The following is a 25,778-nucleotide window of genomic DNA, read 5'->3' as shown; positions in this document are numbered from 1 at the left end:
GAGACTTTTGCTGGAGTTATCGATAAGGAAGTGTTTTAGTTCTGCTGGTGTGTAAAAGTGAGAGATTGTAAATGTGAAGTCACCAGGGACTGCTACAGAAAAAGAACCCACCCAAGAGTGAAGAAGTGAAGCCAACACAGAAGAAAGCAGGAAGAGACCACCCTGGTGGGTATATGGCTCAGACCTCCCAGTCTGGATCAAGCCATGCCTGAAGCTATCAATCCTCGTTCTTTAAGTTCTCTGCGCCAACAAATTCCTATTTTGCTTAACTTTGAGGTTTAACAACCAGGTGAGAAAAATCTCAGCTATAAAGACCCAGTAACTTGCCCTGAGAGTGAAAGTTATCAGCGACAAGAAAGCCTTATAGAAGGAGAGCTCAGATCCTGGTTCTCCAGCCTGAGACAGTGGGATGTCCCAATCACAGACTCCCCAGGCTCCAGCTTCCTCCTCAGTGGGGCAGAGGTGGGATAATGGGGTTGGCTCCACAGTGTTGCCTCAGGATTAAATGGCATAGCTTGCCATGGTCCTGTGTGGTGGATGCCGGTTGATGCCATTTTTAGAAGCCTGTGTAAAATTTGAGAAGACATTTGGGAAGTTGCTGGAGCAGGAGATACGGGTTTCTCAAGTGAAAACTGCCTCTTTCAGCCATTGCCTCATCTGCTCTGTTTGGGTCATGTGTGAGCAGGACGCGGGTGGGAGGCTTGAGCCCTTCTTGGCAAGGCCATTTTCTGGACTCTGTGTCCCCTACCCCTCTCCCATCCCCCAATTTAGGCAGAAGCTTATTCTTCTTCATCGCTGTCCTTGTCATATGGTGCATCCCTCTGTCCTAGCCCTCCCCCACCTGTCCTGCTGTGGACCTAGAATAATAGGGTGATGCATCATCCAATAGCTGGTGGCAGCTTGAGCCCTAACAATTGGCAGAGCCCCCTAAGAGGCCTTAATGTCCCAGTGGGGTCCTCTTCCTAGCCGCAATGATGTTCCAGGGAAAAAAGTATGAAATCATAAAATGGAAATACAGTTTTTGAAATGACACCCAACATTATAGGCTCCGATGAAATTATTTTCTTTGGAGATGCTCTCTTTCTTTCTTGGGGAGGTGAAGCCCTTCTCTGCTAGTGCCTCAATGGGGCGACCAGTCGCGGATGGAGAATCCCCACTCTGGCTTGTGCACCCAGCCCGGCCAACACACCTGCCTCCTGGTCAGCTTAGTAACCCCGCAGGCGGGGGGCCCTCCACGACCCGTTTTCCAGATGAAGAAGTGGAGACTCTCTTAATCTTCTTTCTAACTGTATCCATCCATCCGTCCATCCATCTATCCATCTGTCCCTCTGTCCACCCATCCATTTATCTATCATCTATATCATCTACGTATCTTTGCCTCTTACCCCTGACTTTGAACTTACTCAAGTCTGTTGTGTTTTCTGTAGAGCGACCTTATTTATCACCCATCACGACACTTTGGGGAGGGAAAAGAGGCACGGTTGGTATTTAGGCTTATGCCGGCGATGCCTGGGTACCCTGGGATGTGCGGGGTGAGGCGGGTGGTGGTTGGCCTGGTGTTTCTTCCCAGTCCTTGGCTCATCACAAGGTGTGTTGAGTGAGTGTGTTTGATCAACGGTCTCAGAAGGGGCGGTAAGGAAAGCTCTTGTGTTTCATTCAGAGAGAAACTGACCTACGGAACAATGGCTTACAGAAGTCACAGAGAGGAAGTCACAGGTGAGGTGGGGCCAACCCTCTCCCACGGGATTCCTCAGTTCAGGTGACACAAAGCTCCGTCCAGCAAGCACTGGTGTGCAGATGAGCTCCAGGCCTCCTGGAGGGAGCTTGTGGCAAAAAAAAAAAAATAGTAATAGCTGTGTTCGCGGAACCCACATCAGCGCCTTCGCTCAGCCTTCTTCACGCCTTGTCTTACTCCCTCCTTAGGGAGCGAGCGGTGATGACAGAGAAGGAAAACGAAGGTGCCCGGGACAGACGGCCGCCGGGTCCCAGCCACGGAGCTGAGAGTCCGCGCGCGCTCGTCTGCTTCCCCAAAGGCACAGCGGAGTCACGCAGGCGTTTGCCGCTTAGACAGCGCTTCTTAACGTTTCTCGAAAATCTGAAGAAGAGCCATGAGCACCCATCTAGGAAGGAGCTTTCAGATCTCATCAGCCATGTCCGGTGCCCCAAGACAGGCAAAGGACATAACCCACACCGGCGCGTTGGCCCCGCACCTCACCCCTCGGATCCACACTGACCCACCCCGGATCCTGCGCAGTGAGGCGTGCGCGGCCCCCACGGCCCCCGCGAGCAGGAGCAGGAACGGAACCGGCTGCGCCCTCGAGCCCCTTCCGCAGGGGCAGGAGGAGGAGGAGGAGCAGCAGCCAGGGAAGGAGGAGGAAGGGGAGGAGGCAGAAGGGGATGAATGGAGGAGGGGGAGGGGGAGGACGGGGCAGAGGGAGAGAGAAAGAGAAGGAAACAGACGAAGAGAGAAAGGGCGAGACAGGCGTGGGTGCCGACTGAGGGCGAGGAGAGGGGAGGCTGAGCCAGCGGCGGGAGAGGCCCCCGCTGCTCGCTGCAGGCACCCCTGCGCAGCCACCACCATTTTGTGGCCCGGCAGGTGTCTGAGCCGCGGGGACCGCCTCAGGGCCCCGCGAAGAGCGAGGCCCCGGTCCGGGTGCTCCTCCGGGGGCGGCCCTCTAGCGGGGCAGGCCTGACCCGCTGGGCGGCACAGACCGTGTCTGACCCCGTGTAGACCTCCCTTCTGGAGAGTTCTGCAAAATGGTGTCTGCCGTGTCGACACTGGCTGCGGCGGCGTCCCCAGCCCCCTGTCCAGGAGCGCGCGGATCCCTAACGAGCTGGCTGCACGCCCGAGCGGCTCTGATCTCCCAGTGTGGACGACTTATCCTTCAGGTGACCCGTATGAGCTGGCACCTCGGACTGCTGCTCACCCCCCCCCCCCAAAAAGAAAAGTCTCACTGGAAGAAGAAAAAAAAAATCCCTAATGAGTGTGTAAATATTCCTCACCCAGAACATTAAGCTGCGGCGCCCTCTGCTGGGCGAGGCGGGCGGGGGCGCACCGGACCGAGCGGAGCAGGCTCGGAGGGAAAGCCTTATCCTTTTCTGGACCCATGGGCATCCCTCCGGGCACAGGGGCCAATCCGAACGCCTTCAGGCGGGCGAAATCAGAAACAAAACTGAAACTGCTTTCAAGTAAATCACTCGCTTGAGGAGAACTGGCCGTTTCTTCTCCTGCACTCTCCCCCCTCCCCCTTTACTAATACTGGTGGATTTGACAGGTGGGAAGGCAAAAAATAATGAAAAAAGGCAGGGGGATTGCTGACACGGCCAGCTTTTCAGTAAGACACAGGGTTCTGGATCCCAGAGAAGTCCTTGCAAGCACAGTGGCCAAGTTCATTGTCATTGTTCAATTTCCCTTTCCAACCAGGTCCCTCTGGGTGGGAAAGAGGGAGCTATTCATGCTACGTCTCATCCAGGAATGTCCAAGGCAAGTTTGATGATCAGTTCAGTGCTGCCCACAAAGAACTTTCCACAATGACAAAAATGTCCTAGATGGCTGCTGTCTGATAACGGTAGCCACGAGCCTCGTGGGCTACTGAGTATCAGAGATGTGGCCAGTGCGAACGAAGAGATGAATTTGCAGCTTCTTGTAACGTTTGCTAATCTAAATTTAAGTTTAAATAGTTGCATGTGTCTCCTGGCTAGTGTGTTGGGTAGTAGAGCTCCGGTCGTACTATTCCAAGGCCAAGACACTGGATGACAGCAGAAAAGGTCCTCAAGGCACAGGACTTGCTGAGAGAGACCCCCAATAAAAATTCCTTGAATAAACGAAAACTCAGTCATCAAGTCATTTGTGATTTGTGGAGCTATCTTGAATGTATGAAGGAAGCAAAGATTACAGAAAAAAATCCAGAATGTCCCTGGGAATGCACTCACGCTCAGTCAATAAGAATTTGTTGGACAAATAAAAACTCAATAACCAAAAGCCCCTGAGCCCCGTCTCCACGGTGGTGAAAATTCAGACCACTTTTTGGAGTCTTCCGGGAACTTCAAGAAACACGGCTTCTCTGGGGAGAGCCAAGGCATGTGGGCTTGGGATCAACTGTTGGGAAGACGATTTGCTACTTGCTTGCAGTGTTTTCCCAGTAGCGTCCTGAAAGCCAGCAAGCGTCTTCCTGGTCAGAAAAAGACCTCTTTCATTTGGGATTTCACCGGCCACTTTTGAAATTTCTCCAGTTGTCTCCTGGTGCTATAGATTTGGAAAGAGGCATTTTTGTTTCTAATTATAAACGCCTGGGTGATGTCATTCAGTCCCCAAACACCCAGTGGGGCTCTGCTGAATACAGAGAGACGGTACGCTAACAAGTTATCTGGAGGTGTCAGAAAGAAATGATGAAAAACAGTACAGTTTGGGGAAAGGTTTTCCAGCCTGCTTTCTGGTTTTAGCAACTGCACTGGAAAAGATAAGATACATATGGCTTTTATAAGGAGGCGGCGGGATCTCCAGGGGACATGAGGTAGGAGAACAGAATCAGGCTGAAAACATCCAATCATCACATATTCACTGAGAAACAGATTACAGTATAGCAAAGGAAGCTCTTTAAGGAAGGGCTCCTACACGGACCGTTGGGGCAACGATTCAGCGGGCTCTGGGACAACTTGACTTCAGCTGGATGGTATTTGAATAATCTGCCAGAGCGAAAACAGATATAGAACACACTGTCACATTTAGCGTTGAAACTCTCGGTTTGACTGAGTAATGCTCAGCCATGCCCGGAGGTCAGGCCTACACTCACTCAGAAACAAGTGGGGAATTGAAGCAATTATGCCGATATCCACAGACAGAGCTCCTGGCCGGGGCTGCATCCCTGTTTTCGCCCGGAAACAGTCACACTATTATAAGCCGTTCGCGACTTGCGGAGTTATCTTGAATTTATTAAGGAAAGGAGATTACAGAAAACTCCAGAATGTCAATGGGAGTGCTTTCGAGTTGAGTCACCCAGAGTGAAGTGGGAAATTGAGGGCCTCCCACCACCGAAAGGAACATCTTGCTTTCAGCCAAAGTGGAAATCTACATTTGGGTTTAAATTTTTCAGTTGGCTCAGTTCTCCACGATCACTGCTTATTATATGCATAGTTGATAAATTTCATGTTGAATTGCATCTGGGCCAGGAGACAAAAAATGGTAAAAGCACATAAAAAGTTTCAAGGTACTATGAATAAAGTAATATTATATACAGTTATCTCTGAATTGGACCCTGCCTGCGATTTTTGGTGGGCCAGCCAGCGGGAGAAATTGCCCACCCCCCATCTGGTTCACAATAGTTTTGAATGGAATATAGTTTACCTACCTGAAGGAGTAAACTTGATGCCGGAGGCTTAAATAAGATTATTTTTCCCATTCAGTATGGCACCCAGAGGTAGGTGGCTGCTGGTGTTGGTGTGTATGGATTTTAAGGCCAAACTTTTTGGTCTTTTTCTAATGGTCACATGGCTTTGCAGGGAGCAGAAAAGACATCACCTGAGTCTTCACCTCCCATCACCTTTAAGGAGCTTCTTGGGAAGGCCACATGATGACTGACGGCATCTCATGGGCCAGAGGCAGGTTAAATGGCTAAGTCCGGGCGCAAAAGAGTCTGGGAAATGTAGTTCTTAAAGCTGATGTCTTTAAAGCCCTCCTCCCACCCCTCGCATTGAAGTCAGTAAAAAGAAGGGAGAACACATGTGGGGTAGGCTTGACCCCTTCAAAGAATCTTAAAACAAAATGAACAAATTAAAAAAAAATTTTTTTTATCTAGTTTTGCAAAAATAATCCTACTCCACAGTCTTTATGAAAGATTTTTATTTATAATTACCAGGTAGCAAAAATGACGACCACGCATATTTTTAACTATGTATACCAACAAAGGAAGTGAGTGAGTTCAGGGGTGTGCGTGCGTGTGTGTGCATGTTCTCCGTGAGGGCAGGCAGCTTTCTTCCTGCACCATCTTCCACACTGTTCTCCTGGGAGGTAAATGAATTAGGTGTGACTTTGTCCATCAGCAGTCCAGTCTTCCTCCGTTAGAATCCGAGGCTGAGTGGGGATACTCTTGAGGACTATAAAGAGCTTCAGGAGGAGTTCTTAAACCTGAAACACACTGTCTAGGGCAAGTTCAACTTCATTAGTGATTTGAAGAGAGATTTACTGAGCTAAAGGGAAGCCCTCTCTGAACAGAGTGTGTCTATCTTGATTTAAGTAACTAAAGCCGTCACACCATTGAGCGGCAGTTAGGTTCAGGTCTGAAACAATTTCTTGGTGAGTCAGCCGTTATTAGTGGTGGGAAAAAGAAAGGGGGTGAAGGGTCGGGCTGAGAGGTGAGGCTGGGGGTGGGCAGAGGGGCCAGACATGCCAGATCCGATGTGCCCATTAACAGTTGAATTTTAGCCTGTGGCTCGGGGGTTGCAAACTCCTTCCGGGACAGGTAGTACACGGGTGCCTGAGGCTGGCTGCAAAGCTGTCCCCACCGCAACAGTCACTACTGGGCTCCGGCCAGTTGCTTCCATGGGAGATGGCAGACCCAGCTCCGCCAGCCAGTGAGATCTTTCAGGAAAAGCCCAATACCTGAATATTTATATGAACTCACATTTGATACTGCTGGGTCACATTTCATGATGCTGGGGCAAGTGTGGACAAAATGTGGCCGCCGTGGGCAACTTGGCTTTATGGGCATTATGGCCTCAGTAGGGTTGTCTGAGCAGAGAGGAGACCTCTTCCTCCTCCTCTCTTTCCATTAGCCATGCTGAGAATGTTCTAGAATGTGGAGGAGGGTTTGTGCAAAAGGCAGGGGCAGGGAGATATCAACTGAAGGCAGGAGCGCTAGCTAGGATGCTCTAGTCACAGCCGGGGTGTGACTTGGCGAGTGTTGGAATTAAGGGAATGGCAGTGAGGACAGAGGGTAGGCTAAATTCTGGAACAATTTCTCAGGCAGCCTCAGAGCATTTAGTGACTGAGCAGGTAAGGGACAGGCCCCAGACAGGAAAGGGGGAATTTGTGCAACAGAGTGATTTTGTTAAAGGCAGAAGTTGCCATCTGGTATGTTGGCAGCAGAATGTGTCCCACAGGTATGTTTTGTGGGCCACACGGGCTTAAAATTTCTTTTATATTAATTTCCAACTCATAGAAAATAAGAGCATTTACATATGAATCTAGATTTTTGATTCCTCTTGAAAAAAAAAATCCAAGATTATTCAACATAGATTCCAATGACACAACAACCACTGGCACTGGGCTGGGGTTGGGGCTGGTGGGGGGAGCTGCATGGACTCCCCCATATTTATTTTACCTGCCTGGCACTTCTAAGGGTTTGAGTCTGTGACCCCTGAGGGAGGGAGTGTACAATTTGTAAGAACACACGAGGTCACTCAGGGAGAGCGAGAGGTGACTCATTCCAGGCCACGAGCACATTTCAGGACAGCCTAGGGAACATCGCGAAGGATATATAGAAAACATAGACTGGGAAGACGAGGGTGCACAGGGAAGGAGAGGTGGGATAAGGAACCGAAGAGGCATCTTGGCTACACAATGTCACCTAAGAGCCTATAGTAGAGGGGCGCCTGGGTGGCTCAGTCTTCAGCTCAGGTCATGGTCTCAGGGTCCTGAGATCGAGCCCCATGTCAGGCTCTCTGCTCAGTGGGGAGCCTGTTTCCCCCTCTCCCTCTGCCTGCCGTTCCCCCTTGCTCTCTCTCTCTCTCTCTCTCTCAAATAAATAAATAAAATCTTAAAAAAAAAAAAAAAGAGCCTATAGTAGAAGGCTTGAAACAGCCTCTTGCTGAAAGGTGTGCTGCCAACTTGGAGAAGTCATTTGTCAACGCCTAGTAGTGTTGAAAGAGAAAGGGGCACACTCAATGGCCAAAATTCCATTGAATTTGTGCACAGAGAGATGGTAGAAGCTCTCGGTTGCATCGTTGTTTGTTATAGTGAAGAACCAGGAACAACTTCAGTGACCATCAGTACACTTCCAGGGAAATAAACCATGGTCCGTGGTGACCTGACGAACAGTTAAAAAGATCAGATGCGGGGACGCCTGGGTGGCTCAGTCGGTTAAGCAGCTGCCTTCGGCTCAGGTCATGATCCTAGCGTCCTGGGATCGAGTCCCACATCGGGCTCCTTGTTCGGCAGGGAGCCTGCTTCTCCCTCTGCCTCCGTCTGCCAGTGCGCTCTCTTTCTCTCTCTCTCTCTCTCTCTCTCTGACAAATAAATAAATAAAATCTTAAAAAAAAAAAAGATAAGATGCGTTAGAAAAACAATCCACAGTGTGTAATCTCTCTGTGTCTGTGCACAGAAGTAAGATCTGAAGCCTCCGGCCACACTGACGTTACCAGATGTCCTTGTTGAGGGAAAAAGCTTCCAACATCAGAGATAAGTACTTAAAGGGAATCTCCCTTTATCTTGAAGTTGTTAATTATTTTCACCAGAAACATGCATTTCTGTATCACTCACACAATTAAAAATTAGTTGAGAGCACAAGACAATGCTTGTGGCATTTTGCAAGGACTGTCTTAGCAGAGCAGTAGAAGTGGAAAAAATGGCAACATCTTGAGGAGTAAATGGGGGGTACAGGGGCAGAAACTGACACAGAGGGGCTACAGAAAGGCTCGGATCGGGGAAAGAAGCAAGGGAACGTTTTGTTGGTTCGCGTTTAACTGGGAAGACCAAAAAGCTTGATAAAAGGACATGTTGGCTTCTCCTTCTGGGGCCTGGCCACTACAATAGAGCGTGGTGTTTACTTCTGAGCAAAGATCACACCTGGAATTTGCATCTCGACTCTTCCGATGTAGAAAAGTCTAGAAGGATTTTGATGGGAAATTAAAATGGTTTCATTGTGTAGGATCACAATACCCATATAAAAGCAAAATATTCATATGGGGATAAAGTTGCTTGAAATAGGATACAAAAGAATGTCCATTTCATTAAATGTTATAGTCATCAGTGGGGGCAGACTATTAGGCAGTCATTAAAAATTGTGTTTTCTGGGCACCTGGGTGGCTCAGTCTGGTAAGTGTCTGCCTTTGGCTCAGGTCATGATCTTGCCGTCCTGGGATCGAGCCCCCCATCGGGCTCCCTGCTCAGCAGGGGGCATCTGCTTCTGCCTCTCCCTCTGTGATCTCTTTCGCTCTCACTCTCTTTCAAATAAATAGATGATATCTTTTTTAAAAATCATATTTTCTATGTTTTTAATTTTTAAAACATTGGGCAATGCTGGTCATGCAATGTTTGATTTAAAAAATGCATGCTATGGAACTTTCTGTGCAGTCGCCCTTACACAACGAAGGATATAGGCATAAGGAAAAAAGAAGGAAAACGTTCGGTTGTCAGCGGTGCTCTTCTCCAGGTGAAGGACAAGCGGGTGATTTTACTTTTTGTGCATTTCTGTGGATGGGACCATTTTCTCCCCCAAAACACGATTGCTTGCCTAATTCCCCAAAGGAACTGCTTTTAAAACTGTGGTTTGAAAATCATTTCAAGGGAAGAGAGCCAAGGAAGGATTCCTGTCTGGCAAGGGATCAGGCAAGCAGGCCCTAAGCAGGCTCTTGGAGACATTTTTTTCCCCTTTTACCCAAATGTCAAATGTCAGGCTTCCACATAGTGTGAGAGGACCTAAAACGATCAACTTCCCCAACGCGGGACGACAAATGTCAACTCCTCCCCACGCCCAACCAAAGGCCTGTTGTGTGTTCTTAACCCTCAAAGAGCAAACACAGAGCTCAGTGGGCTGGGATGCGAGCTGGCAACCGAGGGCTGACCCGGAGCCAGTTCTGTGAAGAGAGAAGAAGGCCGGTCCTCTCCCTCATGGGGTGGGGGGGGGCGCCCTCGATTCCCCCAACACGGCGGGAAGCAGCAGGGCCCCATGATGAATCCTGCAAACGCCCCACGTCAGACACACCCCTATGCGATCCCTGCTCTCTCTGAACAGCTCTGTGGCTTCCGGCAAATTCTATAACTTCTTTGTACTTCAGTGTTCCCCCGTGTGGGAAGGGGATGAAGATTCCCCGCCTCAGTGGGTTCCTCCGAAGACGCACCGGAACTCGGGGCGACCGTGTAGTGATCACTGAGTCGGTGGTTTTATTCTCAGGGTTATCTGATTTTATTTTCTTCTCACGCTGCCTTAGGGCCCTGATTCAGGGGGTGGAGTCCAAAAAGGCCAGTTTGGGGAGAAAGACCCTCTTTTTAACCTTCTAGTGTTTCTGTGAGAATCCCAGACTGGTCTCCATTTGGAGACCAGGAGCACGTTGGTGGAGCACCACTGCCTTCGGGAAAGTGTGTCCACACCGCCTTGCAGGCGTGTGCCTGGAGGTCACCTAGATGAGATCATCCTGTCATGTTTCCTTCAAGTAAGTCCTGCAAACAGCCATTTCTCACCTGCTCTCCAGCAACCACGCTGACTGAAGCCGACATCTTCTTTCCAGAAGCCATGGCAACGGCCTGCTCCATGGTTCTCCGCATTCGTTCTTACCATTTCCAGTGAACTTTGGGATCATCCAAACTAAGAGAAGAACCAGTCTGGAGAGGGTGTCGGTACGCGTGGAGTCAGGGGTTTTGGAGGCTGGGACCCTTGGGCCTGAGGCCTGCCCGGGGCAGTTACTAACTTCTGTACCAGCCAAGGTAATAGAGCTGCTTTCACGCCCATGGCTGCCTGGAGACCCCACAAAGGACCCCACAAAGGACCCCACAGAGGACCACCAGGCTTGCAGTTACCCATCACTGCTCTGAGACAGGAGCCCTCGTGGCTGTCTCTGCCTTATGAGGTAAGTGCCTCTCAGTCAAATCACAGGTTGCGAGTCACCCCCCGCCCCCCCGCCCTGCGTCCCCAGCAGGAGGAGGGACACATTCGTCACCCAACACGCCATCTGATGTTGGGGTTGCTGCTTCAGGAGACATGTGCCTACCTGAAAATCTTTCTCTGCCGCTTTCTAAAGCCAATTTTGGGATGCACCAGAGGTCCGATGAGATTTCTTCTGACGTATATCCACAAAGGGTGAGTTTGTTACTATCATTTGACAAAAAACATCCAAATAGTCATATCTTCTATTGATGTGCTGGCAGAGTTGTGGGTTTTGTATCTTTTTTTTTTTTTTTTGGAAAGGGTGAAAAGTGATGCTTCAAAATGGTAACAGGGTCACCACAAGATTTCATCATCTCAAGGAACTCATTTTATTACCACCGAATCTTATGGAAGGAATCCCATTTTGGTTTCATCTTTGGGGGCTCCTTTCTTAGTTCACTTAAAGGGTGAGTTTGGAATGTTCAACTCGGTATTCTGAGATTCTCTGAAGAAATTTTTACCAAAAAAGGCAAAATGCTATATAGAGAGCTGTTCACTGGGGTGATGTTTGAAGAGTGTGGTCTGCAGTAATTCTCCAAACAGGACAGCGAAAGAGAAGTGGCTTATCCAGCACTTGCCCATCGAGGGGATGAGAGCTCCAGGAGCCATAAAGATTGCAATTGTCCAGCTTATGAAAAAACCTAAAAGAATGTATATGATATAATTACAGTCATCATCTTATGTACTAAATTAGGTATGCAAAGCATAAAACAGAATAGTTGGCTTTGACTTGGACGGTCAGACAATCAGTATGCAATATTGAGCATCTGCTGTAAGCCAGACACTTTCAAAACGATGACATAATCAGGGCGCCTGGGTGGCTCCGTGGGTTTAAAGCCTCTGCCTTCGGCTCAGGTCGTGATCTCGGGGTCCTGGGATGGAGCCCCACATCGGGCTCTCCGCCTGCCAGGGAGCCTGCTTCCTCCTCTCTCTCTGCCTGCCTCTCTGCCTACTTGTGATCTCTGTCTGTCAAATAAATAAATAAAAATCTTTGAAAAAAAAATGACATAATCAATATAAAAAATATTTGAAGCTACCATGATTGAGTCAGGGAGATGGGATTATGACGGACTCTTTCACTATTATTCTCTCCTAACATTTTTTTTTAAATGCTGTGATTTCATAATTTCAAAAAAGGAAAGGACTATTTGAAACAGCAGAATGACGAAGTTGCAAATGCTAATTTTGTGAGCTTAATCCCAAGCACTGCTCTGAGCAGGCTGTGAATAGTGTCTGTTTTACCTCTATAATGATGGTATTATCAGTAACATCACTCCCACTTTACAGTAAAGAAATTGAGACACAATGTTTCATATCCGGTCCAATGTCTTGAAGCTAATTGGAAGGAGAACTGAGTTCCAGAATGTTCTTAATTACTACTTCAAATACATCACACAAGGGTACATAATGCAATTATGTGTGGGATTTCCCAAAGTATATCCTTGATACTTGGCTTTTGGAGAGAATGCCTCCTCACCTATACCGAAGTGTTCTCTGCTTTTCTTGTTTATCTTTTTCCCAGAGCCAGACTCACAGATGATACTCAATCAGCAGATGCATAAACCAATCCATCTCTGATAAGAGAGGCCAGGAATTGGGCTGTCCACTTCATTTCTCAGAAGTGTCTGTCAACCTTGTGGGATTTTTATGGAGTTTTTTCTGTATGTCTGACATTCCAAACTGAAACAGATGATGCCAGCCCAGTTCTTAAGAGAAGCAAACACTTAAACTGAGAAGACAGTGATAAAAACAGGAAATAACTTCACCCTGGGAATATTCCAGAAACCAAGTTTGAATAATTCCTTCATGTTCAGTTGAATACAGGTTGACTCCCAGGTTGACTCACTCATGTAAATACTCCTGACTATGTTATGACTGTTAAACACACACATGCACACACACACACGCACACACACACACCCTTATCTTTCCAAAATGCTAACTATGCAGCATGAATCAGTCACTCTGGACTTTAGAGCACTGGGTTCTTCATCATCAACCTTGACTCCTCTCTTGTCATCCTCACATCCAGTCCAGCAGCAAACCCTGCCCCTGCCACCCACCTTCTAAATTTGAGACCTACTCTACAGGCCAGCACATGTCCACTTGGGTAAATGTTCCATGTACACTTGAAAAAGAATATATATTCTGTAGTCATCATTGCTTTGTTCTGTAACTGTCAGTTAAGTGTGTTAAATAGTATTGGTCAAAATTTTTCTATTCCGACTGATTTATTGTTGTTGGCTTGTTCGTTAGTTACTGATAGAAGAATGTCAAAGCCCACCACTATGATTGTGAATTTCTCTTTTTCTCCTTTTAGATCTGGTGGTTTCTGCCTTATACACATCAAAGCTGTATTAGCAAGTGTCTCTAGACTTAGAATTGTTCTATCTTTCAATGGCACTGACCCTTTTCATTATAAAATTCACTTTCTTTATTATACTGCTCTCACCTTAAAATCAACTTCATCTGATAGTAGAGTAACTAGTCAACTCTCTTTTGATTACTGTATGCATACAGTATCTTTTCCCATCTTTTATTTTCATCCTGTCTGTATGCTCATATTTAAAGATTATCTCTTGCAAGCAAAAAATAGTTGGGTTTTGTTTTGTTTTGTTTTTTCATTTAGTATGACAATCTCTTTTCATGTGAGCATTTAGTCCATTTATATTTAATGTAATTATTAACACATTACTAACATAATACTAATGCATTACTAGCTGTTTCATTCCGTTCCATCTGTTGTGAGTTCCATTTTCTTTATTATGAGCTTTTACATTGATGACATCTTTTTAAGGTCATTCTCCTCTCTATTAGCTTGTTACTTGTATATTTTCTTTTGTTGTTATCTTGCAGATCACAGGGATGATCTTTGTCTTATTGTAGTTTAATAAAATTCCTGCTTTTAACACTTCTCTGGCAATGCGAGAAACTTGGGATCCTGTTTAATTCCCTTTTCCTACTGTAAATATAAATTCCAGTTATATTTTAAACCTGGCAAGACATGATTATTATCTTTTAATGCAGTCGGTATTCATTTAGATGTGCCAACACATTTCTTCTGTTGCTGCTCTTCATCCTTTCCTAAAATTTTAGTTTTCCTTCTGAGATTATCTTCTTTTTTCCTAAAGGACTTTCCTTTATCTTTCTTTTAGGTAAAGTCTGCTGGTCATGTATTCACTCAGTTTTTGTCTGAAAATATGTTCATTTCATCTTAAATTTTGATGGATATTTTTACTAGGTGTAGGATTATAGGTTGCTGGTTATTTTCTTTCAGCTCTTAATTTTTTTTAAAGGGTTTTATCTTTCGGCTTCCATCAGTTCTGCTGAAAAGTCAACTGCCAGTCTCCTTGTTGTTTTCCATTGAAGTGGACCATTGCGTCTCTGTTTTTGGATGCCTTCGTACCTTTTTTTTTGGTCTAGCTTTTGTAGTTGTTCTAGTAGGTGAGATGGTCTGCAACTAACTATCTGGACATTTTTCCAAAAAGAAATTTTACATATTAAATGGCTATGGATGGCCTTCCCCAGATAATGCTAAAGATAGCAGCTGGAGGTTGAGGGAATGAGAGGTGATCAGAGGGAGAGAGAAGTTAATAGAGAAGGAGTAATTCTACTTAAAAGGAGTGGACCCCAGAAGATTAGCAGGAGTCTGGGAGCAAAGGCCATTTATAGGGGACAGAATGGCACTTTCTGAAAATAAATGGCCCTGGAGCCCGAGTGAGTATAATATCCAATATTGCGTTTTATATTTTTCTTTATTATGTTGTACTTCCCTGAAGTAATTGAGATTTAGAGAGTTTAATTGACATGTCTAATCTCAGGCAGCTAGTACACTACTAAGATCTGAACCCATGCCAGCAGACTCCAGAGCTCATGGGCTTTTAACCGCTAAACTACACTAAAGACCAGAGACTTCTAAACTCTCCTGATTATAAACCATAGTAAGAAACACATCATGAATCTATATGCACATATTCATAATAAAAACTAACCTTTCGCTAATCAATATTATCCATATTACCCATAATACATCATGAAATACTCTCTCCTCTCCTCTCCTCTCCTATCTTATTCTTTCCCATTCCGTTCTACTCTGTGCCATTCCATTTCATCCCATCCCATTCTGTTTCCTGGATTAACGTTAATGGGTTGGTCTTCCATTTCGGATAAAAATCACTGCTAAAGACAATGACTTTTACCTTACGGATTAATAAAGTACACAGCTCTGATTTGCTGGGGAAAGTTCCAAGAGCAAGAAGGAAGCCCAAGGAAGCCACTTATATTATCGTTCCAGAGATTTTAACAACAGAACAACTTCGGGGGTCACCCATTTCAAATTCTCTGGTAGGCAGCCTCCAATAGGTATGTTAGCATTCAGTGGGCGTTGAGCACATGGGATGTTATTTTGCCTGTTTGGGAGCCCATCTTAGTCCTTTCTACACAGCACAGGGCAGAACAGGCGCTCAGCAAATCTTTGTTGCCTGAGTCAAATAAAGGGTCACGGGGGATGCATCTCAGAGTTTTCTCTGCTCTCATGTTCTCTATTCATCCCTGAATGAAGAGGCCTATGACATCTCACTCTGGGTCAGAGTCAACAGTAAAAGAATCTCCTAGAAAGTTCACTTCCCCCAACTTGCTGTCTTAGTCTGCTGTGGCACGGAGGGATTAAAGAAACATTCCCGCCCCCTTACCCCCTCCAGAATTTCCTGTCCTGTCTTGTGGTTGATTTTAAATATTCCAACTCCCACCTCCCTCTTTCTCACCATTTCTTCTTCATGGCTAAAGAGGTTATACATTTGCAGAGGAAATGATTAAGCAAATCCAAAGATCTTGGCCAGGGACCCGATTTTTCAAGGCCCTCGTTTTGGAGAGCTGAAGAAATCTGGGTGAGGAAGGGTTTGCACATAAGTTTTTAGCCTTAGTCAGGACTGGTGCATAATTTCCTGTTTTTATATCCTCAAAACTGCTAAGCTCCTTGTGAACAACTGGCCAGCACAGATAGGGAGGGGGTGTGGGGGTTGCGGGGAGAGGGCTGGGAGGGGAGGAGAGAGCGATGGCTCCCTCAGTTCTGGCACAACTTCAGTGAAAGTGGAAAGTTTTGTTTTGTTTTGTTTTGTTAAGGCAATGAAATAGAGACTCGAGGCAGATTCTAGGCATTGAAGTCGAGCCTTTGAGTGGTAAAGCGGGGAAGAAACAAGTCTGAGCAGGAACTTTAATGGGCTGCCAGGTACTCAAGGAGCCGCTGAATCTCAAAATGTTCCGTTGAGCACGAGCATGTTGTAGGCCCTCGTGTGCCAGGCCCAGTGCTCACTGCTTTGTGTGGAATAGATCGTTAGACCCACCTCGCAACGCCGCGTGGTCGATTCCCTTGTCATCCTCCATCGTATGGACACCACAGTGACGTTGAGGAAGTTAGGTGACTTGATGTCGCTGGGACCATCAGCTACATGTTCACTTGTCTAATTCCAGGGTTGGCTTGGGGCTCCGACAACGTTGCTTTCTGATGTTAGTTTTCTCTCTAAGCCGGGCTTTAGGCCGTGCTGGGCATTTATTTGCCCGTTGGTTTTTTGCGTTCCCCTTTCAAATTTCATTTCCCAGGTTCCATTGCCGACTGGCTTCCGGTTAGGTTCAGACAGCGGGGGGCGCTGCCACCAAGCTATTTTTCCTATACTCTCCCATCCGCAGAGAAGTAGTGCTTCCCCCCTGGGGACCCCAGGCCCCCTCTGGACCCCAGCTACCCCCCCGGGCAGCCTCCCTCAGCCCCATGTGGTGCTCCACTTGTCCACCTCCCCTGGCTCTGGTAACATGACCTCTTCTTGTCTGTCTGGCCCCGGTGGTGGTGCAGTTTCCTTCCGTGTCCAGTCTCTTGGGTGGTCTCCTCGTCGTGTGCTTGCTTTTTTTTTTTTTTTTTACCTCATCCAGCACCTATGAATTCCCCTCTATTAAACTACTTGGCACAAGGACCCTAAGTGAGATACAGATGTCTGTGCCGTAGACACAGGCCCTGAGACGAGAACTTGGATGCAGGTAGTTTGTTTGGGACGTGATCCCAGGAAGCACAAAGGAGGGAGAGTGTGTTCAGGAGAATGTCACTACTGCGGACAGCTAGGATTCAGTCGTGCCGGGGACCGTGTGGGAGCATGTAGAAGACACCTCGAAATCGTCCCTCTGAGGGGTGGGGGGGCTGAGATATTTCTCTGCCGTCTCCTCATTGGTTGAAGGTTGTCCCTAAGGGCGTAAAATTTTAGGCATTTCCAGAACGCCCTACAGGTGGGCTGAATGAGTCCCCACAGCCCCTAGAGAAAGCCATTGAGAAGAAAAGCCAATAGTGGGGGGATCTTTGAGGTGGGAGTTCTCGGTGCTGTATGTGACCTCTGAAGTGAGCTGAAGAGAAATGAAATGGGGCATCCACAGCATCCGCTACCGTGGCCAACTGGTTAATATATATATATTTTAAAGATTTTATTTATTTATTTGTCAGAGAGAGGGGGAGCACACAAGCAGGGGGAGCGGCAGGCAGGGGGAGAAGCAGGCTCCCGCTGAGCAAGGAGTCCGATGTGGGACTTGATCCCAGGACCCCAGGATCATGACCTGAGCTGAAGGCAGTCGCCCAACAGACTGAGCCACCCAGGAGTCCCCAAACTGGTTAATATTATAAGATAGAACCGAGGAAAACCAAAGGCATACTCGAGTCTACTCCCCGGAAACTTTAGAATGAGATGGACATCAAGGAAAATCAACATTTTCTTTTTCTTCTCTCTTCCTTCTTTCCTTTTTTCTTGGATGAGCCAGTCAGCTGACTGGTTGCCAGAATGGAGAGGGCCTGGCACACAGTTTAATCCTAAAGACTGGGTGGCCCTTGAGCCCATGAAAGTGAAGTCATGTGTTCTACCGCAGGCAGATGTCTGTGTCCTCAGCATCACTACTTGCCGGGCGCTATCCTTACAAGCTATAAACGCATTGTCTCGTTTACTCTTCTCAGCAACTCTCTGAATTAAGTTCTGTTATTATTCCCATTCTGCAGAGGAACAAATTAAGGCTTTCTATGTGAAATATCTTGCTCACGATCTCCCAGCCTTGGGTCATAGGTGTGGATCGTCTGGGTGGATCAGGGGCCAGATTCCAGACCTACATTTATGACACTTGGAAATGGGCATTTAAACATTCTCGTAGGGACCAGTGCCAGTTAGAGGTTTTATCTGAGTGGGTATTTCTTATACTTTTAAAAGAGGCTTAAGAAGAAAATGATTATACTTTGTATTACCTACTAGATAGTTCAGCTCACTCAATGAGTATTAATTGAATTGAGTTTATGTTAGATCTTACCTGCAACTGAAATACAGATGGGACTCTGCCACCCTTCAGCTCAGATCTTTTTTTTTTTTTTTTTCCTACTTCTCAGGAGAAGTTCGAACTTTTTACTGTGGGCTCCTTACTTCATGTCCTTGATGATCTGGTCTGCGCCTCCTCTCCAGCCTCCACCATCTTATCTGTCCTCCCCATAGCCTCCCTCTGACCATGCTGAACAACTTGCCATTCTCTCGGTAGACCCTGGGCTTTGGCACTTCCTATTCTGCTGGGAACTTTGGCCAACTCTTCATCATTCTTTATGAGTTAGCTCAACTGTCACCACCTCTAATGGCCAACCTCCATCCCCTGTAGTCTTGTAGCAGTGCCTTCCTCTGAGTTCCACGACACCCTACATTCACTTATCATAGGTTATATTATGATCATCCTCTTGCCTGCCCGACTTTCCCACAGGCAAGAAAACATGCCAGTAAGAGCTTAGGTTGGGTTTCAACCTTGGCTCTAACATATGTGCCCTTGAACAACATTGCTTCTCTTCTCTGAACCTTAATTTCCTCATCTGTAAAATGGGTAGTAAGCAAGGTAATTTATGTGGCGCACAATGGCTGGCTTGTACTAAGTCCAGTGTTAGCTATGCATCTTCAGGGCTGGTCTTCTTCAACGGATCATCAGGGGAGTGATAGCTCTACCTAGACCAGTGCCTTTCGCGAATTGTCTGCCTCAGAACTGCCTGGAGGGTTTGCTGAAACACACATTATTGGGCTCCACCTTGAGTTTTTGATCTAGTGGGTCTGGAGTCGGGCTTGAGAATTCTCATATCTAATTAATTCTCAGGTGATGCCAATGCTGATTGACCACACCCTGAGAACCACTAGGCGAGGCAGCTGGGTGGGGGGGGTGGATGTCTGATTAAAGTGACTGACCACTTGGTGCTGAGATAAACTCATACTAGAGCATAAGGCGACCCCTCCCTATGGATGTGGCCACAAAGTTTCTACTAATATAACCATTCAGCCAAAATTTGTTGAGCATCTACTGTGTCCGGGCATTGTGCTAAATATTCATGACAGAGCAGTGAGGGACACAGACAAGAAAGTCCCCGACGTTGATGAGCTCACAGTCTAATGGCCCTGTTTTGGAGAGGGGGAGGCTTCATATATGTAAGTGACCCATTGGTCGGAATTGTCAGGGCACAGCTGGTCTGAGGAACTGCTAACTTTAAAGACACTGATGTCAAAAATTGCCTTGCTATTTATTGCATCATTGTAGTTGCCTCTAAATAATTGATTTTGCCAAAAGGATAAATCAAAACTGATTATGGTAATCCCATAATCCCCTTGTCCGGAACTGTGGCCATCAACTGGCACTGGTCTTAGGGTGAAGTCAGCCCGTGGAACATGGCAGGGCAGAGTCCAGAGAATCAGAGCCAGGCTGTGATATAACATCTGTTCAATGACATGATAAATATCCCTATAGTTATTACGATTTTTACTAGCCAATTGGAGTAGGAGTTTTCTGCTATGGTGCTGAAGTTTCCCTATGACGTAATAGCTCTCCTTTACGAAGCGCTTATGATGCGCCAGCCACTGGCTCCACAAAATGGGCACAATTACTGTCCCATTGTTTAGGAGGAAACTGAGAGTAACGTTAAGTCGCTTGCCCGCTGGTTGGGTGCAGCGACGTGAGAGGTAAGGCTATGTTATAGAGCATGAAGAGCTGGTGAGGAGAACGTAAATCAATGCTTGGCCGTGACACCAACCTAAATAGTTTACAATCACACTGTCCTTCCTTAAGCTTCTTCCAAGCCTAAGCTGATAAGAATGGAAGAACCAACCAACCGACTTTGTCTCGGTCTGGCCGACTGGGAATCGTGGAAGGCAGTTGACTTGCCCAGGTTGGCCCCTCCTGTTCTAGTTCTCCTAATTAAACTTGACTGCTTTCTAGAAGTCAATCAACAAACACATTCTTAAGAGCTTTTTTGGCCCAACCTCCAGGTTAGGGAGCGAGGGAATAGGGCTTGGCTGGAGATGGTAGTAGCACCCTAGGTCCTAGAACTCCCCCATGTGGCCAGATTTCAACAAAACATCCTCGAACAAGAGTCAATCCCTTAAGCCATGAGCTCCTTCAAAGGCAACCATTGCCAGAAATGCAGCTGGGGGCCATTTTGTCAAGAAGTGCTCCTTTGGAGAGAGAGAGAGAAAAAAAAAAGGCATACAGGTGCGTGCGTGCCTGTGCCCTCATAATAAAATACAACAAAGGCGGCAATTAAGTTCAGTTAGAGGTACACAGCTTTGAATTAGACGACATATTCAGAAAGTGTTCTATAAACTGCTAAGGGCGAGAATGTGAGGCATATTATAGTTATCCTTGCTTCTGTGAAATGCGCACCCGATGTCTGCTTTGGCCGATTAAAGGGCCAGGGGAGGGGGATGCTAAAATGAGCAGCTTTCTGGGGGGGGGGGGGGGGAGGAAACAGAGCCGCAAGGGTTAAGCTCTCCAGAACACCGATTTATGCAAAGGGCTGGATCCCAACCGGCTTTCAGGCCTGCGCTAAGATCTGAATTACAAATTTACAGAATTTGCTGCTCAGTAAGTCATTTCTTTTCTCCCAAATGGAGCCGGTAATTTCCAGTGGGCCAGGGGCACTGTGCGTTCAGTGATGGAGTGAGGAAGATCTAGACTGCGGAGGAGCCTGATTTCTACTCACCGTGCAATGGCCTTTTAAGAAGGCTTCCAAAGGGAGCTTGGGAGGCTGGTTAAAACCAGCCCTTACCTTCCCTACCATTCTGCAAAGCGCGTGCCCTGGTCCTGCAACTTGGGTGAGCCAATCCCCGAAATCATTTTCCTTTCCAAAATGTTCTTTACAGCAGGAAAGCTAGTTGGTTTTCTTATTTAGGGTTTAAGATCCACATGGGAGTGTTTGACATAAGAAATGACATTTGTCAGGCCCGGGATGTGGAAATGAGCTCCCTTCTGGGGGGGGGGGCGGGGGGTTGGGGGGCAGGCACTGTGCGAAGGAACTAACAGGCCATAAATTCCAGGCTCTTGGAGTCTCATTTAATGGGGCCCCCTTGCATCTGGACCGTTTGCAAACAAATAAGGGCAGTCCAGCTCAAGTGTGTGTGTGTGTGTGTGTGTGTGTGTGTGTGTGTGTGTGTGTCGAAATCCCAGATAATTTGCTTAAAGGGCAGGGGGATGCAACAAAAGCCGAAGAACTTAACTTTCTCTCTCTTTTTCCCTTCCTTTTGGGCATTTCTGGAGGCATGCCTCCCCTTCCCTAGACGATGAATTCGCGAGGGACCTCACGGGCTGCTGAGTACAAGCGCGCTTTTGAATGGATGCTTTTATGGATATCGGTCCAAAAGTCACCATCCGAGGGAACTGGGAAGCCGAGTTTTGTTTTTGTTTTGTTTTTGCTTCTCCCCCCAGGGGCGGCCGGTTCAGCTCAAAAGCTCAATTCTTGGAAGGGCCACTTCTTCTTGACACCGGAGAAGACACCCTTCCCTGTGCACCTAAAAATAAAAAATAAATGAATAAATGAGTTTGCAAATTTTTACCGAGGCCCCCCAGCCCCCTCCCGCAGGCCATAATTCCCTCTCAGCGGCAAGGCCTGCTTCGTGTTTCCGTGTACTCAGCCTTGCCATCCAAGGGGCCTTCCTGGGCTCCATATTTGGAGGAACTCCAGTCCCTCAAGGCTTTTGAGACTCAAGAGCTTTGCAGAGCTCACTTGGGGGAGTTTCTGCTCTTTCTTTTCTTTTCTTTTCTTTTTTTTTTTAACAGGAGTTCAGCGGGAGGCATGGAAATTAGTATTGACTGTAAATGCATCGGGAATGAGCTCCCAGCTAAAAAAAACAAAACAAAATCAAACAAACAACAGACCTTCAAAACTCGAAGATGGGGGTTTATCGTGGTTCTGAGGCTACAGCTAGCTTTCCAATCCCCCAGATAAGTCATTGTCTGAGTCTGCTCTGGCTTAAGTTTTCTTGCCTTTAAAAACAGCAACAACGACAACCCCAAACAATTTCATTAAAAGCTTGCTCTCTTTTTTGGCCAGGGCACTATGGAACCGTTACAGAAAGTGTTGGCTGTGCAGAGAGGTTCTCAGCAAAGAACATCATTGAAAATATTTTTTAAAAAAATTTTTTTCCGGGGAGGTGGGGGATGGGAAGGCTGCTTCTGCATTTAGTGACTCAGTCCTGCCTGGAGGCGTTTCTCATCAGGGCCAAAAGCCCCTGTGCCCAGTGAGGTGAAACTTGCAAATGAAACTGTCACCTTTCTCAATGGACTAGTATTGCCCGGAGCTCACCAAAGGTCACACAAGGCGACCCCCCCTGGTGCTCGGGGACAAAAGAATAAGCAGCTGCCTGGTTTTCTTGAATCAGCCCATGCTCCCTGATGGTGTTGGTGGAGGAAAGTCACCCTGCCAGTAAGGGCTTCCCCAAAGGATTTTTTTCCTGATGCATGCCAAGTTAAGCATTCAGACCGGAAGTGGCATGAAGTCATTTTCAGCAGGGTGAGCCACAGACACTGATCTCCAGGTTTGAGCAGCAGGTCTGAAGAAGCTAAGGAAAGGGCCTCTGATCTTTATTTGAAACCTAGCATTGGGCCATCCAAGCTGGGAGCTAGCAGACCCCCGCTGCGACGGGCCCCCCCACATCTGGTTTTTCAGGGATACCATCGTCTTCCTGAACACCTTTTCCAAATGTCTTTTTTTTTCTTTTGCCAAAGCCATGGTTTTATTTACTTAATGTGAAAACTTGTCAGAAGACCGTATTCAATGTTTACATCAGATCATCGTGTGATGGATTTTTACAAGCGAGCGTGTATGTCCGGATCTATTTGTATGCGTATGCATTTGAATGCGTGCATGCATTTATTCTTGTGTGTAATATGTTGAGTATGGATGTGTACATACGTTTCTCCATTTCTGTATGGAAAGTATGTTTATATGTATGGACGTGTTCCCTACGTCAGTGTAAACACATTATCTGCATATCGTGTGCCTATCTATAGTGGACATGGCCCAGGCATGCATCCTCTAGCTTCCCACTTCCCAGCGCGGTGGGAGCACCTTGCCTGCCCCACCACTTCCCAGGGTGTGCGGGAACTCAGCAACAAGGGTGCAAGGGTCAGCTCCCCTTGGCTCAAGGTCAAAGTGGAAGGTGCAAGTCATGCTCCAGCGCCACCTGGGGGATCAGGATGAAACTCCACTCCAGCTGAGGCCAATCCTCATGGAGCTCCCTCCCTGCCCTGCGGGTCGCTTCCTCTCTCCACCCGAAGTCCTCCTCCGGTTTAGCACAGGCTCCAGAATCTCTGCCTCAGGCTCTGCCCTAGGCAGCCTGGGCTAAGGCAGTACTTTTATATAAGAGCCCGTGTATCTATGCAAATATATGTGCAGCCGTTTCTATGTGCACAAGTGCCCATATACACGGAAATCTAGGACCATCTGGGAGGGAGGACAAGATGGAGGAAGAAGACTGATGTTATTCTGTGGACAATAAAGCTGTCTCACAGAGTACAAGGGCCCTGCTTTAAAAGTTGAAAATTAAAAGATGCTTTAGATGTAAATGTATTTTTTTTTATTAAATCAGAAAAAGAAAGATACAGTATACATGGTATCAGTCAATCATATGCTACTTTGAATTACATTTTAATAGACTCACGGTCCTATTTACTCCTCTGTACACGTATTAAGAAAACCTCGGGTATTTGAAGAATCTTCCAGAAATTTGTATTAACTGGGGTTATGGGGAGGGTTTTATCAGAAAACATCCTGAGAACATTAGGAAATTACAGACAGACTTGAGATAAGTGTCAGACAGGACAGATGAAGCAAGCCCCTCCGCCATCTGAGAAGCATTAATAATGTGAGATCGCAGAGACCAAATCTTTGTTAGGGCTACAGGATGCAGGATTAAAATGGAGACCTCAGTGCCCCCTTGTGTTGCAAAGTAGACTTGCAACTTCATTCGCTCGTTCTGCTTTTTTTTTTTTTTTTCTTTTTTTGAAGTCGCAATCGTTGCCCTCCTCACTGAGTTTCAAAAAGCAATTGTTTCCCCAAATCATTTCAAACCCTCTGCGGTCAATCTTCTCCCTTCTCATCAATAACTTTCAAGGACCCTATTCGACAAGCAACGCTTATTCACTCCTTTTTCATTCCCCACACATTCCATTCCAGGAAATTGGCAACACCCCCCCCCCAACAGAGCCCATGCTGTCCCTCCTCGAAATGCTCGAAATGTGAACTTAAACGGATTTTTGTCTCTCCTCTTTGAGTGTAGAGGATGAGCGTGTATTTCCTACAAAGCTTAATTCCTTCCAGCCGGCATTCTTCTTCTGCAACTTACTTGCCCCTGCCATTTTACATAACTTACTCGGAATGCCTTCCTCGCCCCCTCCACCCCTGCCTGGCAACCATCAAGTCTCCCGACCTGACTGGTTCACCGGCTAAACCATCTTGACGACTCTTTCCCGGAAAAGATTGGACCAGAGACGTAAATAATACACCTCAATATACAACAGCTCAGGCTTAATTTGTAGGCAGAATTTCATTGGATGGCCATTAAAAGAAAACTATGTACACGGAGTGGGCTCGGGGAGGAAATGGAGTAGGGAGAAGACTTCTTGCTGGCAGGACAACTTGGTGGGAACTGTAGTGATTTGTTTACTTGGATTTGCCAACCGGTCCGATGGATACGGGGTCTGTTTGCACTTGGGCGTCCGACATCCGCTTTGGTCCCTGGAGAAAAATATAAAGAAGTTGCACCCTAATGAAAGTCTGAAGTATCACGAGCGGTGACTGCCATTTATCTCGCACTTACTCCGTGCCAGGTCTTATGTTAAACAAATAGACCCTTTTGCATGAGTGGGGGATGAAAGAAAGGTCTCCCACCAGATGTGGGATGCCATGCCCAGTTCTATCGCTTTCCGGCTCTGTGACAACTTGGAGGAATGACTTAACTCTTTGAGCTCAGTTTCTTCATCTTTCCAGTGGGGGAGATACGACTTATCTTGGAGGCCTGCTCCAAGGTAAAGCGAGTCCCCCTTCTGGCCCCCATGAGGCATGGATTTTGGCAATCAGAGGCATTGAGGTCACCTCCGTCCTGCCTACGGTCTCAGGACTGCCCTTCGCCAGGCCAAGCTCACCCTCGTCTGGTCCTCTCGCCAGCCCAATGACACAGGCAGTGATGATTAGCCCAGTTGTACAGATGTGCAAACAGGCTCTAAGAGAAGTCAGGACCGGCTTATGGAGCGTAGGACGGGCCCCCCTGACTTGGAATCGGAACCTCAGAGCACCTGCTCTCCAGGCTCTAGCCTGGGCCTTGTCCACTCTTTCCAAGCCCTGCCTCGGGTCAGCCTGTGCCCAATGGACAGGGCCAAAGGTGACAGGCAGGGGAATAAAGAACAGGCCCTATCTTCTTTCTGATCTCCGTTTCTCTGTAAAACGGACTCCTACACTACCTGAGGGCGTCCGGGACCCAAGGCATTGGGACAGACGAGGGCACCATCGAGTACGTGATTTTGGGGCCAAAGAGGGGGCGGGAAAGCGACTCCTCCTCCAATCAGAGCCCCATGTTGATCAAATAGCTGTTTCCATAGACACACTTATGT

At 47.1% G+C, this 25,778-nt stretch overlaps 1 protein-coding gene across 3 annotated transcripts in view; it reads right to left on the bottom strand.

Moving 5' to 3' along the window:
- Window positions 1–24,173: 24,173 nt before the first annotated feature.
- BCAS1 (brain enriched myelin associated protein 1) overlaps window positions 24,174–25,778 on the bottom strand; it is a 93,600-nt gene continuing 91,995 nt past the window's right edge. For all 3 annotated transcript variants that reach the window (XM_080813845.1, XM_080813847.1, XM_080813846.1), the window contains one exon: window positions 24,174–24,906. In XM_080813845.1, coding sequence (XP_080669971.1) covers window positions 24,832–24,906 — 75 coding nt within the window. In that variant the 3' untranslated portion in view covers window positions 24,174–24,831. The remainder of the gene's footprint in view (window positions 24,907–25,778) is intronic.

Source organism: Martes martes (assembly GCF_963455335.1).
Source record: "Martes martes genome assembly, chromosome: 9".
NCBI classification, from domain to species: domain Eukaryota; kingdom Metazoa; phylum Chordata; class Mammalia; order Carnivora; family Mustelidae; genus Martes; species Martes martes.
Note: the sequence above shows the minus strand (reverse complement) of the source record. Positions and strands in the feature narration are given on the sequence as shown.